This window comes from Myotis nattereri, assembly GCF_964212035.1.
Source record: "Myotis nattereri genome assembly, chromosome: 14".
In the NCBI taxonomy this organism is placed as follows: domain Eukaryota; kingdom Metazoa; phylum Chordata; class Mammalia; order Chiroptera; family Vespertilionidae; genus Myotis; species Myotis nattereri.
In genome coordinates, this window is record NC_138089.1 from 31,312,423 (window position 1) to 31,331,777 (window position 19,355).

At 46.6% G+C, this 19,355-nt stretch overlaps 1 protein-coding gene across 5 annotated transcripts in view; it reads left to right on the forward strand.

Moving 5' to 3' along the window:
* The window catches only part of NMNAT3 (nicotinamide nucleotide adenylyltransferase 3), a 91,222-nt gene that overhangs the window by 60,779 nt on the left and 11,088 nt on the right, over positions 1 to 19,355 (forward strand). The window contains exons 3-5 of one of the 5 annotated variants that reach the window (XM_081105582.1): positions 3,194 to 3,377; positions 8,379 to 8,461; positions 16,060 to 17,239. In XM_081105582.1, the coding sequence (XP_080961708.1) occupies positions 3,194 to 3,377; positions 8,379 to 8,461; positions 16,060 to 16,442 (650 nt within the window). In that variant the 3' untranslated portion in view covers positions 16,443 to 17,239. Of the gene's footprint in view, positions 1 to 3,193; positions 3,378 to 8,378; positions 8,462 to 16,059; positions 17,240 to 19,355 lie in introns of those variants that run through there. The other 4 variants (XM_081105584.1, XM_081105586.1, XM_081105585.1 and 1 more) reach the window with 4 other exon arrangements.

A 19,355-nucleotide genomic window follows, 5' to 3' on the forward strand; every position in this document is an offset into this window, starting at 1 on the left:
GTTGCTGGCTCCTGCAGTTCCTGAGCTGCTCTGGGCTATGCCTAGCAGGGCACCTTCCCTCTTACCACCTTCCCTGCCTGCAGACTCTGCTTGCTGTCACCTTTATTCATCAGCTCTCTAGCTTCCAAAATTTTGTTCACCTTTCCATCCATTGTTGTCTCCTTTCTCACTCACTTTGCCCTTGTGATTTCATACTTCTTTTATTCCTTTATTGCCATTGTATCAGATTTTCCACAGGGGGTGGAGATAAACAAGGAGCTCTATCCACCTTATTAAACTCACAGCCATGTATTACTATGGTAACCTCAAGGTAAGGACAGTATAACTTCATACTAAGCAGTGTTCTGGGCATGTTACCAGAATGAAGACAATTACGAGCCCTTAGGGAGCCATCAGTCTCATGGGAAAGACGAAGTCAAACAGATCATTATCATACAAGCGCCATAATGGTGGTGTGTCTGGGTAGCAATGGGGTCACCAGAGAAATACCTGCATCTAACAATTGGAAGAGGGGAGGTCACAAAAGAGGAAAAACTGGGATTGTGGGAGAGGAAAAAGGCTTGAACTCATTACCATTCAAAGGGCAAGAAGGAGTTTTAGCCCAAACTGTTATTTTTATCGACTCTCCTCCCGAGTGCTGTAACACAGCAATGATTTCTCAGCGTATGACCTGCCCTGTCAAGACGAGCTAAACCATCACAGGTGGCACCTGAGTATCCAAGTGCCTAGCAGAACCACCTGGAAGGGACCCGGGTGCCTCACACCCTGTTTTCTTCAGTAAAACAAAGACAAATGTGAAGGTTAAATGTATGTAAATTGCCCAAGAGAGTTAGCACCTAGCAGAGTCTAGTTCTCTTCTAAAAGGGAAAGAGAAGGAACTTAACCAGTTCCATGTATAACATGGGACTCAGATGTGTAGAAATATAACTTTCTTTGCTTTCTACAACACTCAACTTGCTCTTAAGCCACCATTTCCATGAATAGTAAAAAAAAAAAAAAAATGCTACTTCAAGATAACTATTTTCAGATGTTAGGCTTACTTTTACAAGTCAGTGTTTAATCAAGTTAATCTCTTCCTGCCTACTCCCCAAGATTGAGTTAAGCTTCATAGGAGCATATCATCCTGGCATCCGAAAAGGGGAGCCTGGCCCTGAATGCCCTCTAGCCAAGGGGGCTGCCCTCGACCTCGGCACTGGCCTCTGGCCTCTGTGCCTCCACAATGGAAGCCTCCTCAGCGTCCCATGGCTCAGCACTAACTACTCCTGCTGTCTGGGCCTATGCCTGGGCCCTCCCTGGTACTCCCAACACCATGGTTCCTGCCTTCGGCTGCACACTCGGTGCCCTGTACCCTATCTCCCCACAAGTAACCCTGCTAACTCTCCTCAGCCTCCTCCACTACTCCTCTCAAGGAGTCTAGGGAGTTTTTATGGATCTCTGCCATGCCCTGCTGCAGCTGAGAGGAACTTGGAGGGCAGGGGAGGGGACGTTTTCTGAAGCCCTCTCTGCCCATGCGTGCCACTCCAGGTGCCTGTCAAAAGCAAATGTGAAGCCTTTCTGGAAGAAAATATATGTATCTTAGGCCTGGGGGAGCCTCTACAAGTAACCAGTTAGAGACATTGACCAGCAAGCAGTCAAAAATAAGCACAAATGAAACAATATAAATAAAAATGAAACAATATAAATAAGAAACAAACAACAGGCCACAAAAACAACCTGTATAGACTTGGAAATTGGCATCGGTCATATACAGATTTTAAAAGTTATGCTTTCGCCCTGGCTGGGTGGCTCAGTTGGAACATCGTCTGTGGCAACAAAGGGCCTGTGGCAACAAAGGGTCTTGGGTTTGATTTCTGGTCAGGGTACATGCCCAGGTTTCAGGTTCCATTCCCAGGTGGGGAGCATATAGGAGGCAACTGATCAATGTTTCTCACATTGATATTTCTCCTTCTTTTTCTCCTTTCCTCTCTCTCTAAAATCAATAAAAACAGCCTGGCTGGCATGGCTCAGGGTTGAGTGTTGACCTATGAACCAGGAAGTCACAGTTTGATTCCTGGCCAGAACACATGCCTGGGTTGTGGGTTCGATCCCCAGTGTGGGGCGTGCAGAAGGCAGCCAGTCAATGATTCTCTCTCATCATTGATGTTTCTTCCTCTCCCTCTCCCTTGATCTCTAAAATAAATAAAAGGTTTTTTAATTTAAATGTGATCGGTGTATAAAATAATAATATGTTCTATTAAGGTTAGGGGAATAAATAGACTTAAAATATCTACAACAATAACATGTAAGGAGATATTAAATGGAGTTACAGAGTTCTGAAGTCCTTGTGTTGTTGAGGAAGAGGGTAAAGGTCTTAATTTACTTTGGATATAAGACTGCATATATAAGTTTTAGTCTGAGAGGAAAAAAATGAAATGAAGTCCAAAGACAGGCAGAAAAGGGAAAAAAACATAAAGCTTGTGACCAAAAAAAAACACCTCAACATAAAAGGTGGTAGCTTGAAACTTAAATATGTCAACATTTACATTAAATATTGGTAAATTTAATGTTCCAGTTACAAATCAGTAATTGTCATACTTGACCAAAATATTTTTAAATTCAGCTATTTACAAAAGATGTGTTTGAAACTTAAGCATACGTAGGTTGAAAGAGAAAGGTTATAAAAAAAACACCATCTTACCTAATAATAGACACACATGTAAATTGACCCTCCCTCCACTACGCTCACCAGCCAATCATGGGAGTATGCAAATTAACCCAACAAAGATGGCGGTTAATTTGCATATGTAGGTGCGAAGTGGCAGAGTGAAGACTGAAGGCTCCGGCTGGAGGAGCGAAGACCTGGGTCCTGGGTGCCGGAGGAAAACCAGTGCTGGCAGCCAGGGGAAGGGAAGGCCTGTTGCACAAATCTCTTCATGCAATGGGCCTCTAGTGCATATATAAAGCTGTTGAGGCTACATTAATATCAGACATAACGACTTTAAGTCAAGAAGTATTGTTAGAGTTAAAGATGCTCAATTCACAGAAAGGTATGTAAGAGTAATAAATACATAGGCAGTAACATATCCTTAAAATAAGGATATGCCTAAGGGAGCTGGCCACTCAGGAGAGAATGCCAGGATGAGGCACGGAGATTTTGAGCACCTGCCTGAAGTCAGGCAGGTGGCGAGCAACACCACTGTTCTACTTTGCCTAGGAATGTACCAGGTGATCGGGGGTATCATCTCTCCTGTCAGTGACAACTACAAGAAAAAAGACCTTGCAGCTGCCCACCACCGAGTGGCCATGGTCCGGCTGGCCCTGCAGACGTCCGACTGGATCCGGGTGGACCCCTGGGAGAGTGAGCAGGCGCAGTGGACAGAGACGGTGAAGGTGCTGAGGTAACAGTGGGCATGCTTTCCTGAGATGACCCGGGGCCATGGGACATGTCTGCAGGGCCCGGGGGGTGAAAAGTAGGGATGGAGTGTTGCCTGGGGCTTCAGCCAGGCCTTCACAGCTAAAATCCAAGAAGTGCTTCACCCTAAAGCAGTGGTTCTCAACCTTCTGGCCCTTTAAATACAGTTCCTCATGTTGTGACCCAACCATAAAATTATTTTCGTTGCTACTTCATAACTGTAATGATGCTACTGTTATGAATCGTAATGTAAATATCTGATATGCAGGATGGTCTTAGGCGACCCCTGTGAAAGGGTCGTTCGACCCCCAAAGGGGTCGCGACCCACAGGTTGAGAACCGCTGCCCTAGAGGGAGAGAGACCAACAGGCCCACGATCTCAGAGAGGTCCTGAATGAGAAAAATCACAAACCACTGCCCTTTGGGATGGGCTTTCTGGAAACGCCCAGTCTTGCTTCAGCAGGTTGTATGTACCATCTGGCTCCAGTGCCACCACTGGGTAGCTTTAGGCACTCAGTGACTTTAGGCACTTGACCTAACTTCTCTGAGACACATTTCTCATTTGCAAAATGGGGACAATAAATCCTAATTAGGATTTTAAAGATGGAAATAACTTTTCTGACCCAGGACCACATAAGAATATTCAATAAGTGGGACCTTTCATTATTGTCAGCATTGAGTAGTTTGAAAACTGTGGGTACATAATAGCTATCTTTTCTAATTATACAAGTCCTGGGTTCTATAAATTCAGACTTTAAAGGTGGGGGAGGGGGAGAGTGAGAGGGCCTATGAATCTAGAACTAGTTACATGACTCTCTTTTCCCTTTTGGAGTTGCTGTTAGTATTCAGGGTAAGTAATTTGCTGTGTAAAAGCCCTGGCAAGCCCTGCATGTTAGGACGATGGGTTAGGCTTGTATCTGGGAAACGTCACTGAGAGTTTGCTAGAGAAGCAGGACGTTTTTCATTTTTTACTTATTTTCAAAGTCACTTGGGAGAAAAAGTTCAAGTAAACATTTAGCTACATACCCTGGTGCTTATTATTTACCTTCTAGGGGGGACTGAACCAGCTAAAGCGTTCAGCAGTTCCAGTGCTACTTCAGAACCTGTTGCCAAGTTAAAAGGAGAGCAAATATGAAATAATTGTTAGGACATGTGCTCTCTCTTTTTTTAACAGAAGGGATGAATTTCCGCCTAGATCATCATTCAGAATAAGCCCTATAGTTAGCTCTCATTCATCTAGGATAACAAGGAAATGGAAACAAAACAATAGACAATCCAACAGATAATTTAGCTTGAGACATAAGCAGAAACAGATAGATGCTATGGAATGTGGCCTAGGGCCCCGCTTTTGGAGCCCAGTTTACGGGCTAAGTGTCTTGATGTAAGTGAGTCAGCCTCTCTGAGCCTCAGTTACTCACCTAATAAAATGGGGGTGACACCACCTACCTCACTGGGGTACAGTGTGAAGTAAATGAGATAGTGTAGGAAAAAACACTTGGTTTCTCGTAGATGCTTAACGTTTGCTACCTTCCCTGCATCCCTAACACTGGCCTGTAATTTATCCTCAAAACAGAGAAGCCATTCTTGGATAAATAGGAACTGACCACAGTACTACATCATATTACTAGTGCTTCTGCTGAAAAATGCAGGTGTTTGCTAAATTTTACCAAATACATTTTTTTAAGGACCTTGGCTGCACATTGAATCACCTAGGAGCTTTTGAAAGTATCAGTGCCTGAGTCTTACCCCAGCGGCTGGGATGTTGTCAGGATTTTTAAGAGTTCCCTGGTGATCTTAACCTGTGGCCATATTTTCCAGGTTTTTCATTAATACAGAGATCTGTCCAAGCCAGTGGTCTCAACCCTGCTGTAGGAATCACCTGAGAAGCTTTTTTAAAAAAATTCTAAACACCCTCCCCGCCCGCCCCCCCCCCCCCCGCCACACACACGCGCGCGCACACACACACACACACACACACACGCACGCACGCGTGTGTGCGCGTTTATGATATGTCTAGGTTGGGGTATAGGCACAGGTCATTTTTAAAAGCTACCCAGATGATTTATTTTGTGCAATCAAGGTTGAGAAGCCCCTGATACAGATAGTCAACACCATTTTATTAGGTAGCTGATTAGCAGATATGTTTTCAGTATTTGGAGTGAGCTTCATCTCCAAGTTTATTCATTGCATTAGAAAATTTGATTACTAATGTTTATCGAAAACTACCAGAAGCTCTTTTTTTTTAAGGTTGAAAATCTGGTTAATTGTAAATTTAGGTGATTTCTAGAAGGCATGATAAATCTACCCCATCCTTTGCTCCATTTAATATCTTCCTGATAGAGTCAACAGTGGATTTCCATCATAGTAACAGTGACAAATATCACTGTAAAGTAAACTCACTGTGGGGCTTCTTGAGGATTCTTTTTCTCCTTATCAGGTTGCTTATTTTTAAGTCTAGGCCAGCTTTCAGGTTTTTAGGGCATCTGATAACTTATATCTCACCTTTTCCCCATGTTGTGGGAGGAGAACCCTGGTCACGTGACTTGATATGGTCCATCATCATCTCATGTACCCCTTCGCAAACATGATCTTAGGTTGTCCTCACTTTACAGATGAAAAAACTGAGGTTTAGAGAAGCTAACCTTATCATAGTCACACAACAAGGAGGCAAGTGGTGGAGCCCCAGTCTGTTGGACTCTGAAGCCAGGCTCATGGCCATCTTCAAAGCCAGGGATCTGCAGGTGGGAACACCATGTGGCTGACTTTGCTCCTGCCACAGTGACCCTTAGATCAGGTGTCCCCAGAGACTATTGGGGCTTCTTAGGACATAGAGAATGTGCTCCTAGGATCAGTCCTCAGGCTTAGGGCGAGGCACACCAGGGTACCACTCAGGCAGGCAACAAGAGGAAGTGATGGCCACTTCCCACAGGGGCAGAGTGGAGATCTCTGAGGAAGAGGCATTCACACTGTAAGTAATCATTTGCACACCAGAGTTTAGAGATCTAGCTAATACTCAAAATAGGTTAACTTGAACTAGAAGCTTCAAGGTAAGTAAACTAAATGACATTCAGTACTTTTATTGATCACCTAGTGTGTGTACTAGATGCTTGCATGTATATAACATTTAATCAGCTCAGCAACTCTGAGAAGTAGGTGGGTTTAGCCCCATTTTACCGATAAGGAAATGGAGGTTCTGAAAGGGTCAGGGACATACTCAAAGTCCTGCAGTAAGCAAGCAGAAGTGAGACCCAAACCTACTTCAATCTGATGTGAGATTTCAGACTAAGCCAGGAGTGAAACTGTAGAGATGAAGCTTACTAAAACCAAATTAGAAAGGCAATATAGGAGCACAGCTAGGCCTTAAGAAAATTTAGCTGAGTCTCTGAGATTATCAGGAAGGACTTTGGACCAGAATTAAATGTATTCTTTATCCACTCCTTCCATCATTTCTGAATTTAGCTGACTCTGGGTGAGCAGTTCCTGAATACTAAGACTATAAGGATGAATTAGATGCGCTCCCTGTTCACAATCTTATGGGGAAGATAGGCTGACAACAATAATAATAACAGCTAACATTTATTGGACACTTCCTGTGTATGGGCCAGTGCTAAGCTCGTCAGTTAATCCTCACAGCAGCTCTCTGGGATGGGGCTGTCATTATACCCCATCCTACAGATGAGGAAACTGGAGGCAGATTGCATAAGAAACCCAGCAAGATTGCACAGCTACAAGCTGGAGCCAGAGTTCCAACCCAGGCAGTCTAATGCTAGAACTTCATCTTTACACTGAGCCCACCCCCAGTAATCATCAGCATTGAGCCTCTTCCCAGCACTTGGCAGGGTAGAGCACTTCCTTCTTCATGTTCTTGGGATACTCAGTGGAGATGAGGCCGGCATGAACTTTCATGACCAATTAACAGACAAAGTCAGTGAGGCTCCGAGGGTGTTAGTTACCCATCCAGGATCAGACATGCAGGAGAACATAACCTTGAACCCACCTGCCCTGGCTGCAAAGCGTATGCTTTTACCACCAGGCACTGCTCCCTCTCAAATACAGCTCTAGTTAATGCATAGTACAGTAGGTAGGAGATGGAAGATCAAATTGATATGACATAGTGATTACCTGTGTCTGATTTTTTTTGAAAAAAGAAGAAGACAAAGCTGTCTCTTGATTTGCAGAAGACAGAATGCTAAAAGAGCCACGCATGCCAAATTGGTGAGGCTAATCATATTTGAAATGCTAACGTGTAACGAGATTTGCTCTGTGTGCACTGTTCAGTGCACTTTGCATGTACAGCTCTTTTAATGTTCATAACCACCCGTTGGAGGCAGGCACTGTCATTATTCCTCATCATGCAGATGCCGAACCATCCACACAGACTTGAAACCCTCGCTCAGGGATACACAGCAGGCCTGGGGAGGAGCTGGGATCCAACCCAGGCAGCCTGGCTTGGAGCCAGACTCTTAGCCATCACTCTCTCTAGTTCTAAGATAGTAACTTAGGATAAGAGTGAGCATCTTTTTTGGGATCGAGCTGTCAGTGCCTTCTGTGTAGTTGCTCATTTACCTTCACAAAAGCCTAAAAAGTGGGTGTTTTTTGTCCCGGCTTTACAAACGAAAATTGGTGTTTTGAACTCAGGTCTGTCTGATTCTAATAACCGCTACTCATTCTTTTTAAAAAGTGAAATATTGAAAGAAAATGTGAAAAGAGTAGGAATACGCTAACTCCCCCCACCCCCTTCATGCTGGGCTCACAGAAGGCAGTGAACTGTCTTGGATAGGGCTCTCTGGACGACCCCACAGTGTCTGCTTTCTGTCTAGCACCTGGCACAGGGCCTGGCACATAGTAGGCCCTCAGCAAATAATTGTGGAATGTGCTACCTAAAATGGACAGAAGCAGGCTGAGACTTAACATCTGGGAGCCCCTGGGTGGCTTTGGGGGACAGTAGGCCGCACAGACACACCCTGAGCCTTATGTTTACAACACAGGCATCATCACAGCGAACTACTCAGATATCTGCCCCAGGAGGAAGGTCGGGGCCAAGGCAGAGCTGTCTCCCCAGCACCGGCAGGTGGGTACTGACCCCCTCCTCTGTGGGAAGGAGAACCTCTGGGGCCTGCCTGGTTGGGGTTACGCTACCCAGGCTGAATGGTCAAATTAATCAGTCTGCCACCACCCCTTGTAAATCATTATGCTAACTTGGGATTTCCTGCCCCAGAGGGGTTTACCTACCCTGTGACTTATGCTTGTGACATGGATTACAGTCAGGGCTGCACAGGGATAAATGGGTGAGTGATGCTGGGGTTCTTTTAAAAGCCTTAGCCTTTCTGTTTTGTTGTTTTGTTCTTTTTGTTTTTTTTCAGGGTGGGTTTTTTTCTTGTTGAATACAAAATGTTTCATTATAACCCGTAAACTGAGAAACTAATACAACAGTGTAACTCAGTGTTTTACTCGGGAAAGAAGACCTGTTTTTAAGGGAATTTAAAGTTGATTTGGATTGTCCTTTCAGTTTATAACCCTGGGTTTCTACCCTGTTGTCAACTCCTGGTGTATGATAGAACCTTGTCAGCTATGATTTCAAAGTACCTTCTTTCTCTAATGGCAGCTATGGTACTGGGGTGGGAGTCAAACAGGGCCCACTCTTGCAAACAAACAGGAACACCAGGTGATGGGAGGGCAGGACTTGACACAAAAGGGAATTAATTACTTTCCCACTGGGCTGAAATTCCAGCAACCCATCTGCAGCTCTCCCAACTTTGATTGGTGGGACACTATCTCCAGATCAATGGGGCTTGGGAATGTCATGGTTAAACAAACCTAAAATGGTTTATTTACTGCAGGCCTTTCAGAGCCTTTATTATGTTCATGAGCATTGTGACCCCTCAGGAAAAGGAAATAGCAGGCATTGTCATGTTTTAGTCATGGAACTCTTTATGGTGCATGTTAGTAATTCCCACAACTAGTGCTCCCCAGAACACAGACTGAGAGACAGTCTTCTAAAAGGACTTGAAAATGCCAGCAGGCCCCAAAGGTTTCATGCGGTAGTCCCCAAATGCCGGTCAAAGGATCCCTCGTAGCAGAATCACCTGTGAGGCTTGTTAAAAACAGGAATTCCCAAACCACACCCCAGACCGCCCAAGTGGAAATGGCACCTGGGAATCTGGGTGTTTCACGGTCACTCTGGGGACAGGCTTTAAGGCCAGTTTGGGGAACTGTGTACTGGAGCAGGAATCTAAGGAGGAAGGAGTTATAGAGTGTCCTGTGTAACCAGTTTATACAGTGTTTATTATATTCTTCTGCTCTCCGCCTCTCCCCCGGACTGCATGGGCTCTTCCCCCTGTCACAGTCATGAGCACAAGAAGTGTTAATTCTCAGCCTTTTGCCTCCTTTCTGAATCATCTCTGGCTCAGCAGTCACTCCTAATAGGGTCTAGAGATGCTCGCTCAGCACTGCCCCGGACCAGGCTCTGGGCTCAGGCTGAGAACAGAGGCAGCCTGCCCCCACCCTAGACCTGAGCTGGAGACAGGCTGTGAATGGTGATGAGTCCAGGCAGGGATTAGGAAGGCTGCCTGGAGGAGGAGACACCTGCACTGAGACTCATAGGATCAGTAGGTTATCTGGAGTTGGGGGCATTTTTGGGCAGAAACGCAGCTGAGCAAGGCACAAAGGCAGGAAACAGCATGGATGCTGGGCACTCCGTGCCTCTGGGGAATGCTGGAGCCTCCAGTGAGAGGCTGGGAGCCCCCCCCCCCCCCGTCCCCCAGCCCGTGATGTGGAAGGCATGCCCCCCTGAGGCTCCCATCTTCTCGCATGTTACCTCTGCACATGCTTCCAGAATCCCTGTCGGCTCTTTACCTGGCCTGCCCCCTCCTCCCCTTCCCATCTCAGCTCCCCTGTCGAAACCTGTCTGACCTTGAGGCACAGTTTAGAACTTACCTTCCCCGTGAAAACAATCCCATTTGCTTTCATTGAGATGGACTCCTCACTCCCTCTGCCAAAGCTCACAACACTCTCTTTTGGGATTTATTTTTCTAGGGGTTCCTAGCCCACTCTGCTTGGCCCTGTAACATTGGGGTTTGTCTCATATCCCTTCTTTCTGTTCAAACCCTAAATGCTACTCATCTTGTTCTCATGTAAAGTAACTATTAAAAAAGGAAGTTTACATTGAATGAAAAGTGGGCTTTCAGTTGACCAGAATGTATCAGGGGCTTTAAAATGTCCATGCCCCTGCCTGACCAGTGTGGCTCAGTGGTTGAGTGTCAACCGTGCACCAAGAAGCCACTGGTTTGATTCTCTCAGGGCACATGCCTAGGTGGGGTTGAGTTGGGTTGCAGGTGCTCACGGGACATGCAGGAGACGCCGGTCAATGTTTCTCCCTCTCCTTTTCCACACTCTCTAAAAATCAATAAATTTTTTTTTTAAAGGAGGAGGGAAAAATGTCCATGCCTCTTGCTTGATATAGTTCCCACCCCACCTTCTCAGGAATCTAGCTGAGGAAATAATTAGAAATCAGGACAAAGATGTATGCAGAAAGATGTTTATCACACAGTTTTTATAATGGCAGAAAATAAAAGAAACCTCAGTGTTTAAATATAAGGGCATGTGTAAGTAAATTATACTGTACTACAGGCCTGTTGCATGAAAAGATTCATGCAGTAGGCCTGGGTCCCGGGTGCCAGAGGAAAAGCAGTGCCACTCCGGCCAGAGCCGCCTTCACAGCCCTTGCTGCTCTGGCTGGAGCCACCTTCAGTCTTCGCTCCGCCGCTTCGCACCTATGTATGCAAATTAACCGCCATCTTTGTTGGCAGTTAATTTGCATATTTTGCTGATTAGCCAGTGGGAGGTGTAGCGAAGGTACGGTCAATTTCAATCTTTGTCTATTACTAGATAGGCTACCTGGATGAAGAATCTACACAAAAGGTTTTCTTGGTTTAGAGAAATGCTCATGAGGTAAGTGGAAAAAAACAGGATACAGTTCTATATATATAATCTCAAGTATATAGAAAAATATAAATATTTTAAAATATACCAAACTATTGATGATTTGTAGAAAGCAGAATTATTATTATTATTATTACTAGAGGCCTGGTGCATAGATTCATGCACTGGTAGGATCCTTCAGCCTGGCCTGCACCCTCTCGCAATCTGGGAACCCTCGAGGGATCAGGCTAAAACTGGCAGTCCAACATCCCATGAAGCAGCAGGTGGCCAGGGAGGAGCCCGAACCGAGCCAGGCACTGTGCCACTCCCGCTCTTCCCAGCCCCCCTACGCCTGCCACCACCACTGCTCAGTAGCACTAAGGCGGAGGTGGGAGAAGCTCGTGCCGCTACAGCTGCACTTGCCAGCTGTGAACCCAGCATCTGGAGCCTGTCAGTCAGCTAAGCAGCGCTCCCACTGTGGGAGCGCACTGACCACCAGGGGACAGCTCCTGTGTTGAGCGTCTGCCCCCTGGTCATCAATGCATGTCATAGCGACCAATTGTTTGGTCATTTGGTCGTTCGATCACTTAGGCTTTCATATATATATAACTAGAGGCCTGGTGCACGAAATTCGTGCACTCGGGCGGGGGGGTCCCTCAGCCCAGCCTGCGCCCTCTCACAGTCCAGGAGCCCTTGGGGGATGTCCAGCTGATGGCTTAGGCCCACTTCCCTGTGGGAGCGCACTGACCACCAGGGAACAGCTCCTGTATTGAGCAGGACCGGGCCAAAATGGGCTCTCTAACATCCCCCGAGGGGTCCCGGATTGCGAGAGGGCACAGACCAGGCTGAGGGACCCCACCGGTGTATGATTGCCAGGCCAGGGAGGGACGCAAGAGGTTGGCCAGCTGGGGAGGGACTGCAGGAGGGCTCCAGGGCATGTCCGGCCCCTCTCACTCAGTCCCAATTGGCCAGACCCCAGCAGCAAGCTAACCTACCAGTTGGAGTGTCTGCCTCCTGGTGGTCAGCGCACATCATAGCAACTGGTCAACTGTCTGCCCCCTGGTGGTCAGTGCGCATCATAGCAAGTGGTTGAGCAGCCTTAGCATATCATTAGCATATTACACTTTGATTGGTTGAACGGACGACTAGACACTTAGCATATTAGGCTTGTATTATATAGGATTATTATTTCCTGCTTTTAACACATATCTTCTATATATTCCATAATATTCCATAATTGACACAGATATGTTTGTAATCAGGAAAAAAAATTGTAGAGCAATTAAAAGAGGAAGATGGAGTTTTTCTCAGCATAAGTCTGGCTTTTGATGAGGTGGCTTGTATGTTACTAGTGACATATTTCTAAAGGACCGTTTGTGTGCTGTGTATTTTATTGTGTGCTGTTCTACTCTGGGATTGCAAATTATAGGCTGAGCTCAGCATTTTCTGGCTGCCAGAGCCCTGCTTTGCCCATCACTCCTGTGATTTGCAGTCCTCCTTGGCCTCACCAGTCATGGGGATTGCTTGCTGCGTCCTGGGCTACATGGGTGTCACACTGGGATGGGGGATGCCTGGGTCCTTTAACAGCCGACTGTGTCTGTCTTTTGTGAAGTTGGTCCCCGCCCTGGGCTGATGGGGCTGAGCACAGCCCAGTGGCCCTCAGAGGACGCCCTTTCCATGTAACCCGAGCAGGCACTTCATCCGATTCCATTTCACACTGACTTGTCTGGCTAAGCGGGGTGCTGTCCTACAGATGCCAGTACCTGGCTTCATCTTTGGTGTCCTCCTGTGTAGGCCCAGAAGTCCCACGCTCCTGTGTGTGTCCGTGTGGCCCACGTGGCCGTGGGCATATCCGGCACTAGGCAGGAATGCACATAGCATTCCCTCCCTCACTCGATTTCCATAACTTCCTCAGGAGGTTTTTATCATCCCCATTTTACAACTGAGGAAGCAGGCTTGTCTGCTACAACTATCCCAGAGTCCCAGCAGGTCTGAAATTCGAACCCAGGACTGACTGACCTCAAGGTTGGTGCCCTTTAATGTCAAAGAGGGCAGCTCGCACAGTCATCCGTTCAACTTCCGGTCAGGGCACATGCCTGGGTTACAGTAGGCTTGATTCTCCAGTAGGGGGGGTGCAGGAAGGAATCAATCGATGATGTTTCTCTCTGTCTCTCTCCCTCTCTATCTCTCCCTCTCCCTCTCTCTCTCTCAAAATCAATTAAAAAAACATTTTAAAAGGTGTTAGGGCAGCTGGACATTCAAAGGAAAAGGTCCTGGGGGCACTTCCCTCACATTCCACGTGAATCTCTGCTTTTCAAAGCCGGTGGCAATTCAGAGAGAGCACCCTGCCCGAGAACGCCAGCGCACCTCCTGTTTGAGTCACTGCATCACTGTTGGGACAAGTCCAGTGGTAGCCTTTACTCAACACCTCAGACTATGTACTGTGGACTAGGATGGTGAGACCCACTTGACCTGAAGATTGTGTAGCAGTGATGTGAGTGGATTTGAAAGGGATATGGGAACACTTCTGTGAGGCCCGATGACAGGACTGCCCAGAGTTGGGGTCTGAGCACCTGTGGCCGGAAGAAGACATGCCTTTGACTTGAGGACCAGAGAAGGAGTGAGCAGGGGCTCAGAGTGAATCATGCTCCTACTGTCATTGTTAATGAGTCAAGCGGCATCTAATAATGAAGCCGATATGTGGAAATCATTCCACAAATATCTACTGGGAGGAGAAGGGAGTGTCTTTGTTCTCTGACCTATAGGAACAGGGGTGTGTGCCCTAGGCCTCCAGAGACCCTGGAATTAAATGTACATCATTTAACCTCCCCCAGAGGAAGGCCATATAAAAACCACCCAACTGTTTGAAAGGACAAACTCTGGTGTTAGGCTGTAGTACAATGATTGAATAAATAAGAAATGAGTAAAAACCTCACAGGTGCAGAATAATTCAAACCCACACATATGTTGGAGCAATGGGACCAGCCCAAATTAGTGAAAAGTGTGAGTTATTGGAAAAATTTTAAACGCAGTTTCATTGATTATAAAAGGCCGTGGGATACCCCGTAAGTGTTCAATGGATGTGTCAATGAATGAATTGGTGGATAAGTGAGTGGATGGATGGACTGATGGATGCAGGTAACACATACCACACTTACTCAAAGTACTTTACATTTATAAGCTGGTTTGATTCTAAAATAATCCTAGTTGATAAGTACTATTAATATCCTCATTTTAAAGTTGAGGTCACACTGTTAAATAACAGGATTAGAATCTAAGGTGTCTAGAATCCTGTTCTTAACCATGGAGAATTCGTGCATCATGCATTAATATACGTTTGAATGTCATTCCCTTATACCAATATCATCCTGCTAGAGTGTTTGAAAAGTGTTTCTCTAATTACATCTGCTGAGTAAACAAGTCCAGTGCCCACCATTTCATAGGTGGGGAACTGAGGCCCAGAGAAGGAAGGCCTTGGCTCTAGCCCCACAGAAGCCTGTGCCCGACTGGGGCTGGAACTCGGACCTCCCCGTGATACTCGGTTTGTCACTTTCCATTCCACAGCTGGCCTAGTGCCCCTCTTTTACTTCCTTTCTCTGGTCCAGGTCCAGATTCCTTTCAAGGTTCCACAGTAGAGGAGCCTAAACTGAGCAATTACGTCAGGTTTTCCCCAGCAGGTGGTATCCCTGAAGCCCCTCCCAGCTGAGGTTTCCTGGTGACTGAGATGCCAGCGCTCTAGGACCCCAGCCTTTGCTGTTTACCAAAGCTAGGATCCCCTTCCAGAAGGGCCGGAGATCCTGCCGGTTGCTTCTCCCATGGACTTGATTTTTCCTGTACAATCCAGGAAGGGCTTCTCGGTTCTGGTGCATGTACAATTCCTGCCAGCAGGCGGCAGCAGAGCCTACCAGTTACAAATGCCCCACCTAGCGGCTGGCTGTCAGGTTTGAATACTAACTGCCTGGATGAGGGAGTGACCTCAGGCAAGTCACTTGCTTCTCTGTGCCTTCCTTTCTCCCTCTGCAAAATGGGCGCAACAATAATACCTGCCTCATAAAGTTGTTCTGAGGCTCAAATGAGATTATACACAAAAGGTGCTTAGCACCCAGTAGTGCTCATAGTAAGCACCCGATAAATGTTAAGTACTCTTTTATCAGCAATATCGCCATTCTGTTAGAACAAATGTCAAAGGATTATCCACATTGATCAGTTGTTCTAGACTAGAGCTTTGTTTCATTGAAAACAGATGACAAGGTCATCAGCTGGGGCCTTGAGACCTTTCGGTTATCCTTTACAATTAACCGTTATGATGAGGGCTTACTTAGAGAAGCACAAACGTTAGAGCTGAAATGGGTTTTGAGAAGGGAGTAACTTGTCTGAGGCCCACAGCTTGTTAGTCCTCGGGCTTAAAGAAGGATTCCTCTGTCAGAAGATGGGGTTCTGGGTACAGCACAGCCACCTTTGGACCACTCTGCGTGGGACCCAGCAACCACTAAAAATAAAAACTATTTTGTGTCACTTGGCACTTCACCAATAGCAAACAAAGATTTATTGATTGAATTATTACCTGTAACTGTGTGTCCCTGAAGTGGCTTCAGATTCATGCTTTTTCTTTTTAAGTCATGAGCATGGAGACATTGAGTTTCCAATACATTCCAAGGAGCGTTTATGAACATTGCAAATGGAATACATTATCTTTCCCGGCCATGACCCTTCCTGTAACTTTGCTGGGATCTGCCCTTGTCTTTCCAGCTGTGCCTGAGCTGAAGCTGCTCTGCGGGGCAGACATCCTGAAGACCTTCCAGACCCCCAACCTCTGGAAAGACGAGCACATCCAGGAAATAGTGGAGAAGTTCGGGTTGGTGTGCGTGGGCCGGGCTGGCCACGACCTGAAAGGGTACATCTCAGACTCTCCCATCCTGCAGAGGTGCCAGCACAACATCCTCCTGGTCAGGGAGCCAGTGCAGAACGACATCAGCTCCACATACATCAGGAGGGCCTTGGGCCACGGGCAGAGCGTGAAGTACCTGCTCCCGGACGCCGTCATTGCCTACATCAAGGACCACAACCTCTATTCCACGGGCAGTTCTTGGAAAGGCAACAGTGCCCAGAACAGCGAAGGAGAGGCAAGCTAGGAGGGCCAGCCTCTTCTTCACTGAGCTCCTCCTGAGGAGAGAGCATTCGGTCTTTGTTTTTCTTTTTCTTTTTTTCCATTTTTCATTTGTTTTCTTTCAAGAATAATTTTACTTCTGAGGAGTCTTCTGTCCCAGGAAGGGATGCCTTCTTTCGGGAAGAGCAAGTGTCTGGAGGATGAACATTTATCAAAGAAGTTAACATGGCGTGGCAGGCCGTTAGGAGTAGGCAAAAGCTCTCAGCACCTTTGGGTGAAGAGGCCTTCTCATTTCGTAAGGGGTACTTGTGACATGCACATTGAAGGTGGTTCTGCGCATGGCAGGGTCCCCTGTGGGTCACATCAGAGTTGCCCACAATGCACTTTTTAACTAGGACCAGGTGCAGCGTGGTCTTGATTGAGAGATTTGACAGGATGCTAATTAACAAACAGTGGGCTTTGTCAACACCAGATTTCAAACAAAATACCAACTGAGGACTTAAAAGTTTGGAAGCCACACTTTTGCTGATTTACACCAGATCTTCCTTTAAGAACCAGGATCTGCCTGCTTACTGGCCATTGATAAAATTTCAACTAAAATATTTCTAAGCAGTCATCCTCAAACAATATTTTTGACACAGCAGATATTTTTAACACAGCTATTCTATAAATACCCGAGCTCTTGATGTCCAGGTTTCTAAGAAGAAACTGAGGTAAGACAGATGCCTCGACTCTGTTAGAGGATCTTTCTGAATGTTTAATGCTGGCCTGCCTGTTTGAATATTGACAAAGGGATAAAATAAATTGACATCAAAAACTACTAATGAAAAGTTTCTCTTTTTCTTCCTTTGTTGTATTATTAATGACCAGTGTGCCAGATGTTGCTCTTCTTTTTAGCTACTCCATGAAATTTGCTACAACGGGCCTGAATTTAAAAGTTTATGTTCCTAGCAGTGGAGGAGGCAGTTGCTTTTTAACACCATGCGAACGGTTCTCCAATCTGAAACTCTGGGTAGGTGGCCTTGTTCAGCTGGGCCCTGGGAGATGGGAACAGGAGCCTGGCGTGGGTTCAGGATTTATCCTTCCATTCCCAATAGGAAGAGGTTTTTCTCCTGGCTCATCCTTGCTACAGATTTAGTCATGCAGAAAAATAGAGGGTCAGTCGAAGAAACCTAAAATCTCCCAAAATATATGCCAGTGTTTGCATGTGTCATTAGGGGGATGACTGAAATTGATTTCCTGGGTCCAGAGCCGTGGGGGCCTCCTTGGGGGTCCCCCAGACCTGTACTCCTGCAACCTCTGAAGCTGCTGACCATTCCTCCCCCACCCCACCACCATGATTGATTGCTACCCTAAAGGGGTCCCTAAGTACCCTGATAATGCAAGGGAATAGGAAACCAACAGCCTTTTCCAAAAGCTGCCACAGCAAAGGATGCGACTTTGACTAACTCCCTTCCCACTGTGAGCATCAGTTTCCCAGCCTCTAAAATAGGAACAGACATCCTCTAAGTTCTCTTCCAGCTCTGATTTTCTACCATCTCCGAGTGCCTCTGACCTCAGCCTGACTACCTTTCTTAGGGTCCAATATATTTCTAGCCAGACTAGGAGCTCTCCAAGGGCGGGGGGTCTTTGTTTTGTTTGTTGATCTGTCCTCCGTACCTAGAAACCTGCTACTCCAAGTGTGGTGCCGGGCCCCAGCACGGACATCCCCGGGGGCCTGGTTCGCAATGCAGGCTCTCAGGCTCCTGATTCTGATTCTGCATTTTTACAAGATTCCCAGGCCACCCGATGTACTGGCCTAGAACAGGGCCTGTTACAATAATGTTAGTTTTCTTTTAACAAGCTGAATGCATAACTGAAATGACATCACATTTACTCTGCTGAATATCTTCCTCCTTGCTCTCTGAGCAGTGTTGCCCCACTGTTCTGTGTGGAGTGTAGAAGGCAAAGGAGGAAAACATACACACACACACACACACACACACACACACACACACCCTGCAAACAGCTGTGCTGTTCAGGAAAAGGGGTGGAGAGGGAGCCTTTGGGTTGGAGGCAGGGTTTCTCAGCTTGGGCTATATTGAGATCATTCTTCGCTGTGAGGGGCTGCCCTGTGCGTTGCAGGATGCTTAGCAGCATCCCTGGCCTCTGTCCGTTAGATGCTGATAGTAACATCCCCCCACATCCTGCTGTAACAACAAAAATGCCCCCGGACATTACCATATTCCTCCTGGGGCGCAATATAATCATCCTAGCTGAGACCCACTGGCTTAACGTGGCTGCAGGGGTATGTATAGGACGAGGGGTTCTGTTTCCCAAGAGGGAAAAGCAGGAAGAAGCAGCTTCAGAAGAGTCTCCTCTTTAAAAAGTAAAAAATAAAAAAGTTTGGGAGCAGTCCCTACCACTCATGAAGTCGTGTTTATTCTGGGGGTCACGATGCCCTTGACAGTAAGAATCAGGGGCACCTCGGTTTCAGTCTCCCTTCACTTCCCAGGGCCCTTGTGGCTTTCTCTCCCGTTTTCACAGATTGAGGCTTCCAACGTACCTGTACCTTCAGAACTGCCAGCCAGGGCCTGGCAAGAGGTGACTGTCAATGGGTGGAAGCTAGTAGTTGTATGATTTTGATTATTATGATTCAAAAGTCAGGATTCATTTATTCAAATCCTATTTATTGAGGACCTCTCATGTGCCAGGCACTAGACTAAACCCCAAGGGTATAAGAATGAGCAAAATGGACACAGTCTCTCCCCCCTAAAAGCTTGTGGTCCACTGGGGAGGTGGGCAGGAATCAAATACCCACAGGACTAGACATGGTTAGAACTGTGATGAGGGCTCTGAGAGCAAATACACTGTGTGCTCTGACACCAAGAGGCAGCAGGTTCACCGAGAAGCGTAAGTGCTAGCTTTTCACTTTCCAACACCCTTGGAGGGGTCTGAC